The 8,898-nt window shown below is 34.5% G+C and overlaps 1 protein-coding gene across 3 annotated transcripts in view; it reads right to left on the bottom strand.

Annotated features, from left to right (window-relative positions):
* Positions 1–251: 251 nt before the first annotated feature.
* The window catches only part of C8H7orf57 (chromosome 8 C7orf57 homolog), a 33,245-nt gene continuing 24,598 nt past the window's right edge, over positions 252–8,898 (bottom strand). For 2 of the 3 annotated variants that reach the window (XM_074198254.1, XM_074198255.1), the window contains exon 8: positions 252–6,947. In XM_074198254.1, the coding sequence (XP_074054355.1) occupies positions 6,901–6,947 (47 nt within the window). In that variant the 3' untranslated portion in view covers positions 252–6,900. The remainder of the gene's footprint in view (positions 6,948–8,898) is intronic. The other variant, XR_012470936.1, reaches the window with a different exon arrangement.

The following is an 8,898-nucleotide window of genomic DNA, read 5'->3' as shown; positions in this document are numbered from 1 at the left end:
GTTTTGTTTTTTTAATTTTTGCAAGGCAATGGAATTAAGTGATTTGTCCTAGATTATTTAGCTAAATTGAGTATTTAAAGTATCTGAGGCCGGATTTGAGCTCAGGTCCTACCGACTTCAGGGTAAGTACTCTATCTACTGTACCACCTAACTGCAGTGTTTTGCAGGGTTTTGGAAATGAATATTGAAACTTCTTTTTTTCATGTAACTGGGGAAAAAAATTAAATAAAATAAGCTACTCAGACAGGGTATCATCTAATTCCAGTTCCTTTTTATTTGTGAATTCCTTCATCCACATCATCCCAGACAAATGTCTTTAAACATATTTTAACCATAGGATCATTGATTAAATCTGAGGGGTCTCAGTTATCTAACCCCCTGGTTTTACAAATGAGGAAACTAAGATCCAGTAACTTGTCCAAGGTCATAGAGTGACTCCAGTTAGCATTCTTTTCCAACATTCTTCCAATCATTCTTCAGTGATAACTGATAACATGAGCAGCTTAAGTACCCTTATTAACAATCCAGAAATTTCTAGTTTCACCTTATCATTATATTTTAGTACCAGAACAGTTTATATAACCCACTGGATATATCCAATTGATTTAAGGATACTTAATGCCTGACCAATGATGCCAGAAACATGATTTCTTGATTTATAAGTGAATTAGATAAGTGACGCAGGGCTGTGGAAAGTCATCAGTCTCATTCTCCTCCAAAGCCATCTGTATCCATCAGGACGACTAGGGATGACCCTGATGAAATGGGAGACCTAGGTCTTTTTAAGTTAAGGTCTTTCCCAGGTCTGTTTGTCTAGGCCTTCCTGATGTCATTGGTCCAAATGACAAATAATCTGTGAATAGTAGTAGCTACCTCACTGGGGATCCAACTGGCCAGTTCCTTTTCTCCATCCATCCATACTCTTACCTGTGGGTGTTCTACTCAAATTATAAATTTTGACATTTCAAGGGTTTATAGGCAAGTTTTCTTCTCTTTTTTTGTCCCATGAAGTTTCATTTATTTCTTGAAATACAGCACTAGAAAATCAGGCTTTGATAATTGAGATTTAAATAGAGCTACTCATAGTCAGGCTTTGATACCTGGGATTCAAATGGAGTTATTCCAGCCAGGCTTTGATAACTGGGATTCATGGTGCTACTTCACCATGCCTTAAACCCAAATCACTCTGACTCTCACAGACTGGCCTATTATACCAGCCATTGTTTGGGGTTTGATGACACAGAATGAACATAAACAGCATTCTGTTCTGGTCAGAAATCTTGAATTTTGGGATTTTTTTTAAGTAGGTAAAAGACATCTTTGCCTCTTTTTTTTTACCCAGCCTTAATCACTAAATGGGGTGTTTTACCTCAAGCAGACTGAGATCTGGCAAAGTCTCATTTTCATAGGAGGTAGTCTCAGAAAAGCAATACCAACTTCCTGTATTCAAGCTAATTCTATTATTATGACACTGACCGCTTATAATAACCAGTTATGTCCTAAGAAGCTTTTTCTCCAGTTTTGTTTTGGAAATGATTGGTGGAAATACATCCATGAAGGAGTTATACTGCATATTTATAACCCAGCTTCCAGCAATATTAACTGGATAATCACTATAATCTAGAATAATGTGGCACTATCTTAATAGCACCAGAAAAAAATTATAAAAAGAAACATTGCAAAAGGTTTTAACCAAGTATTGCTGGACCTGACCATAGGGACTTCTTTCACTCACAGCCAATAGTACTTCAAAGACTACAAGACTCTGAGGTATTTTTCCAGGGACCATATGAGCATCAGTAATAATGGTAACATTAATATAGCACTTATCCTTTTACAAATGCTTTCTTCATAACCACCCTATGAAATGGGTGGATATCTTTTTTTTACAAGGCAAATGCAGTTAAGTGGCTTGACCAAGGCCACACAGCTAGGTAATTAAGCATCTGAGGACAGATTTGAACTCAGGTCTTCCTGACTCCAGGGTCAGTACTCTATCCACTGCCCCATCTAGTTGCCCTGGCTATCTCTATTTTTGCAGTTGAATATGTTACCCCTCAGAGTGTTACTGCTTGCATATAATTAAAATTCTACAATTCCAGATGATATAAACAGGTGTGAAAATCCCTAGGCTTCCTTCTGATAGATTTTGAACAATCTCTCTCAAGGTAGCCTGTCTTCATTTGCAGCAGAATTGGATTTTTATAACTGGTATGTCTTAAATGATCTGCAGAGGATTTGGAGTATGCATTTTGGCTGACCCTAATGTTAAGAGTTATCCCCTACCTGTATGTGCAATGATAGCCAAAGCCTGGGAATATGACCTCAAGTCTCAGAGTTAACGTAAAGTACCTGAATAAATGTTAACTGCAAAAGTAGCTCCATCTGTCTCATGGGGACAACTGCACTTGACTCTGGATCCATTCATAGTGATATGCTTTTTTTCTGTTCTATTTTCTCTATTAGACCTGGCCTAACCTGGGATTGGTACAAGGATCCGGCATTCTTCTCTTCCTGCTGCCAAGAAGTAAATCCCATGGGTAAACTCCCCCAATTAACCCTAATGAAACCTATTTACTACCAAGCTGGCATGGGTCCTTCCTACCTTAGTATTGCAATATTTTCTTGGAGGGTCTATCTCTACATCAGCCTCCATAAAACTGGGATAGTTGGCAGGATTGTCTGTCCCTCCTCTCCTCATTCACTGACCCCCCCTTAAAGCTTGTGTGTTGTTTTATGTTGGGAATTCCTTGCTTCAGTAAAACCCCAATACATGTCTTTCAAAAATCATTAGATTAAGTTCCCATACACCTATAGATCTAGGTTGATTAAAGAGTTCACAGTGCATCCATAAATCTATTTTGGGGAGTTCCGTGCGCACTCTTCAGATATTTCAAATAATCATCTCCTTTGAACTGTTGTCTTCAGAATTTAAATCATGGATGCTTCCTAACTCTTCAGGGCTGACTTCTCTTTTATAAGTATTTTATTCTGTAGGACTCTGTTCAGCTTTTCTTTGAACCCTTTGAAAATCTAGAGTGAATATCAGATTATGCCTAGTTTTATGCTCTCCTCACAAACTTCAAGATTCAGTAGTCACTTTACCTAATGATTATGGATCACATCCAGAATGGTTCCTCAGTTTTTTCAAGGATAAAATTATCATTAAAGAATTATTGTTAAGGATCAAATGGAATAAAGTATATAAAATTGCTAACTTATAAAAATAAAAGCTATAAAAGCTTTTATAGCTGTAAAGCTATAAAGTATGTATACTTTATAATCAACTTCAAATTTATTTCACAAAATAAAAGATCAATGCATATTGAAATAAAAGATACAATTATGAATAAGCCATGGTACTCTTTAAGTAATGAATTGACATCTTACCTTAAAACTTTGTATTCGACATTCACAAAATATCTACAATTTGAGTAAGTATATTTGCTAATAACATTTTTAAAAATATTGGTCTACTTCTGATTGCTTCACTGAGAACTACATATACAAAACATAGTCTGAGAATTTAAATTTAGTTGTGTGAAGATCATGGTCACTTTCCACATCTCTGTTTTGACTAGAAGCAACAAAATAATTTGAGTCTTGATATCATAACATGGATAAGCCAAAAATCACACTATTTCATCAAAACTTCTCTCCTCATTTTCAACTTATAAAGAATTTTTACAATTTCCTTTTTTAGGGTCAACAGAACTTTCAGTTAATTCATTCCTTTACCTATCACTATAGTGACTGCAGAGGTCATATGTTAATACATATGAATAGGACTATAATTGTAAGACAATGTACCTAGTTCTTTTCTCCATGGAGTAATAGTGATAGTATTCCTAATATAGTCCCTTGGGGGTCAAGGAAGAGCAAGTACCACCTTCTCTTCTCCCCTTTACAAGCTCTCTTAGTTGCCACTTTTATTGAATTTGCTGCTTTGTTACCACATCTTTTTTTTTCTTCTTTTTTTTGCTTTTTTTCCTCCTTGGTCACCTCAGTTTCCTTACTATATTATTCACAAGAGGTAGATTTAATAACTATCATATTCTAATATTCCTTTCTTCTAACTAATTGACCAAAGAACCTATCGTTACACAAACATACAGAATATAAATATGAATATATTTATAGTAGCCATTTTTTTGTAGTAGAAAAGAACTGGTAACAAAGCAGATGCCCATCAATTGGAGGATGGCCCTAACAAGTTATAGTACATGAATGTCATTAATAATGATAGGACCACAAGAAATAATATAACAATATAAAGAACAAAGGGAAGTATGGGAACTTAAATAAGTAAATTAAATATTTATTAAAAAAATAAAATAAATAAAAAGAACAGAAAACACTATTTTCACTCATATACTCCATCTTTATCTTGAGGCCTTTGTATTGACCATCCCCCCAGGACTAAAATGCTTCTCCTCTTATCTTCATGTTCAATTCACACTCTCTATTCTTCACTCATATACTCCAACTTTATCTTAAGGCCTTTGTACAGACCATGTCCCAGGACTAAAATGCATTCTCCTCTCATCTTCATGTTTAAGATGAAGCTCTGGCACTATCTTCTACATTAAGCCTTCCCTCCCAAACTACCTTTAATATATTTATCCACTCTATATTTTGTCTATTTGTTTGTATTTGCTGCTTCCCCTATTGGTATGCAGGCTGATTAGTAATAGGAAATGTTCCATTTTTAACCCTTATATTCCTAGTGCCTAGCAAAGTTCCTAGAACCATAGTAGAAGCTTAATAAATAATGGATTAACTGAAAGAGTCATTAAATCACCAAGCATTTATTTAGTACTTACTAAGTGCCGGCATTTTGCTACGAGCTGGCAACACAGAGGTAAAATTGTCTCTGCCTACAAGGGAGTTTACATTTCAATGAGAGACAATATGCAAAAATAAAAAAGAAATAAATGGAATGCTATGAAATTATAATGCTCAAGTCGGCTCTAGAGAAGAAACGGAGGACTATGACTGTGGAACACGAAATATACTTTCAGACTCTGTTGATATGTGGGTAAGCATTGCTGAACTGATGCCCCTCCCCCTTCTATTCTTTGTTGAAAGGGATGACTCTTTGAGCAGGAGAGAGAGAGAGAGAGAGAGAGAGAGAGAGAGAGAGAGAGAGAGAGAGAGAGATCTGTAAATAAATAGGAATTGTCAATAATAATTTTAAAAGATTTTTTTTTAAATCATGCTCCTGCTTTTTTCTTGGGATATTGGCTTCTTCCAAGTTTACTATAGTGAAGATGTCTATGATTCTGTAAGAAATGAATAAACTTTGACTGATTATATGGAGTACAAAGATCTTTTAGTTTGTCATCTGAGGATCAGCTTTGCTAAGTCCAGTAAGACTCATCCCCAACCAGAATGATCATAACAGCTCCTGGCAGAGTTGACTAAGATATGGAGGTTTGATCATAGATTTAGAACTTAGACCAAAGAATGTATAAGAGGCCCTAGAGATAATCAGGTCCAACCCACTAATTTTACAAATGAGGAAGCTGAGACCTACTTGGGCAATCGGGCAGAATCCTCTGACTCTAAATCCAGTCTTCTTTCATAACAGCATAGTGTCCCTGAGATCTAGGTTCATGGAAGGAATCACCATATCAGTAAATTAAGGATTTTTTGAAATACTGAAAAATTTAAGTTTTTTTAAGAGTGTAAAAGACCATTCTAATTCTGACATAAAAGTTTCTAGTCATTCATTTTTATCCCTCTCCCTATTACCTCTAAATTTAAGTAGAAACAATGTTCTCATTACAATTTTCACTTGTTTAATTTATATTTATATTTCAATTTTTATGTATCCCACTATATTATCAATTCAAACTGCCAAATATCATGGCTCACATAAATGCTTCATTTAAGTAATTAATTTTAAAGATTTAATTTCAAATGAGCATGTGCACGATAAGTGGATTCTCGAAAAAACCAGACCATTTGAAAAATCTATTTGAGTTTCTAAAATTCTTAATATGGAAAACTATAAATTCCCTCATGAATTGAATTCAAATTATAAAAGCACATCCTAATATAAATTTACTTAAAATGAAATCCATAATACAAATTCAAAAATGTGATTAGTGTGAAATCATTTTTTTCTAGCAAGACTTTTCAATTACATCACAAATATTAAAATCAAACAATTTTTCTTAAAGTAATAAACATTATGGTACTAAATATTTCATGTTCTACATTTTCAATATTGAAAAAATTTGAAAAACTTTTAAAACAAACAAAAATTATAAAGTCTCATATTAAATCTTTTAACTTCAAGACAGATACAATTAACAAAATATTTTTTACTTAACATGAACCAATAGCATAACATTCTAGTATTAAATATATTAAACAGTCTGAAAACAACTTTCAAAAGATAAAAAATTGTTTCTAAAAGGAATTAAAGTGTCAATTAGAGTTTGTATAGCATCTTATATGCTTGTTTTTATATCCTTTTACTTTCAACACTATAACCTATGAGGCTGTTAGAATCTCAACAGTCTATTTTTAGTAGAAATGCCACCAAATAGTACTTTGAGCAGTAGCTAAGTTGACCTAAAGAATTTTGCAGGGAAAAAAAATAATTGGTATCAATGATGTGGGGAATTCATAGTTCAGCAGAGAGAGAGAGAGAGGTAACAAAAAGGTCTTAGTTTAATATGTTGACCTTATGTTACCATCCAGAAAAATGAAACAAAGTAAGAAAAATACACAATCTATACTGCAGGCATATAAAATTTCACTGCAAGATAGATAATCCCTTAAAAACCTAGTTTAATATAAAAGTAATAATAAAGGTTTCATAAATATAGTTGCTCACAGTATTATTAAATTTTACATTTAAAAAAATATTTATAATATTAGCTATAGATTTTATTTGAGTTCAGTTGGTGTTTCTCCAGACTCAGCTGCTGGTATACCTGCAATGAAAGAAAAAGATCTAAGTATATATTAATCAACTAAAAGTACAACTACAACATAGTATACAATTTCTTCAATTGAAATAATTCAATAACAATTCTATTTTGTTTAACTACATGTTTATAAATGTGGTGCATTTTTGGAATCCTGTCTGGCTATTTAATAATAACCATTTATTGTGCAAGGCATTCTGCTAAGCACTGGGAATACAAATAAGATAAAGGCCTCAATATTACAATAGAATAAGAAAAGACACAATACAAGAGGGAGTGGGGTCCTGTGGAGAGTAAGGGATGGCCATGATGATGATGATGATGGTATCACAGAATCAAGCAGAAAAATGGATGGAAAATGAAGAGATGGCTAGGAGTTTGAACTGTCTGTAATGAGAGACTATGAGAGAAGTTTTTGGTTCCATTCTCCATCCTTCCAATCAAGGGGCAGTGAAACAGAAGGTACACTAATAAGGATGTGAATTCCAAAGCTCAATCTTATGATGATGAATGAACTATATGCGCTGTCAAGTTCAAAGAACTATTTAGGACTATGAAAATTCAAAAGCAGTAACAATATACTTTGAAAAGTGGCACCAAATAAATAAGTTCGAATTTTTCTCCATTTTGAATTAAACAGAACCCAATGAACCTGATCAGAGAGATCCTGGTTTTCTTGCCTTGGGTTCTTCTAATCAGTTTTAAAACTTGCATACTTCACTAATATTACTGAGCCTATTGCTTTGTGGACTTTTCTTGCTTAATTCACTTGTGCAATTTGATATTTCTATTACTACAGACCCTATTCAAAGCACAGTAAAACCTTAGTTTTCTAGACCAGTTTTATGGTAACTCCCAACTAACTAGAATGATTTCAAACCCAGAAAGAAGGGGAACAAAGTGTTCCTGGTGGCAGAGAGAGAACCTTTTCAAGAGATTAGTAATGATAAGGATAAAAAAAGATAAAGGATAAAACCAGGAGGCTGTAATATGATGATTCACTGGGACATAGAAACCAAGAGGTCTTCCTGTGATGATTAAGGAAGAATTCTAGCATCCAACAGCAAAATGAAGTTCCAATAAAAGGATAGTTAGCCTCAGGAAAGTGGCAAGATAGGTAACAGTCAGGTATGTCAATGGATAGGTACATCAGATTATGGCAACTGGTACCAGGTGAAGGTAAAGGTAAGTGATGGGAAATCAGGCAAATATATAGTGATCACAGCAGGAACCCGGCCAGAGGACAGACAGTCAGGGACCTCATGGAAACTGAGGATGGGCAGAAAATACTTCTGAAATACAGTATTGGAGAGCAAGAATGGATGGATCAAAGAAGGGTCAGGTTATATGAAACAATGCAAGAACCTAGTTACCAGAAATAAAGTACAAAATAAAATGAGAACCAGTAGTCTGGCTGACTTGATGTTGAAATACAATGCTGGCCAAGAATCACTGATCCTGGTGATCATCACTCACTGGTTTTGTGACCAGTCTTCTACTAAAAATGGAGTTCCTAATCTTCTTCTCCAACATCTTTAGTCTTGGTATTTTCCTGTAGTTAGCAGCTGGATAATTGGCCCAGCAAGTAGAGACCATGGGGAAAGAGCATCAAAGCATCTCAAACAGCTCCACCAAAATACCCATGTTTCTCTACAAGCCCTGGTGCCCGAGAGGAACAGGCTCCTGCTCTCATCGGCAGCCTCTTACAAAAACACAGATGCCTCAAAATGACAGGCAGAATTCTAACCAAATCAGTAATGTTACTGCTTTCAAAAATAAAAGTATTTTTGTGTTGTTGAGGATTATTTGATGAACCTCTATTCATTCTGATACTTTATTAATATGATTAAAGCACAGATGAGCAGTCTTTTCACAGGTTTAGGAGAGTGAATTCTTTCCAAAGGACTGTCTTACAAAAAATTAAGCAAAATCTTAGTTTGTGCCATTTGATTGTGAT

Source organism: Macrotis lagotis, chromosome 8, assembly GCF_037893015.1.
Source record: "Macrotis lagotis isolate mMagLag1 chromosome 8, bilby.v1.9.chrom.fasta, whole genome shotgun sequence".
Classification (NCBI taxonomy): Eukaryota; Metazoa; Chordata; class Mammalia; order Peramelemorphia; family Peramelidae; genus Macrotis; species Macrotis lagotis.
The sequence above is the reverse complement of the archived record's forward strand: the minus strand, read 5'-3'. Positions and strand labels throughout refer to the sequence as shown.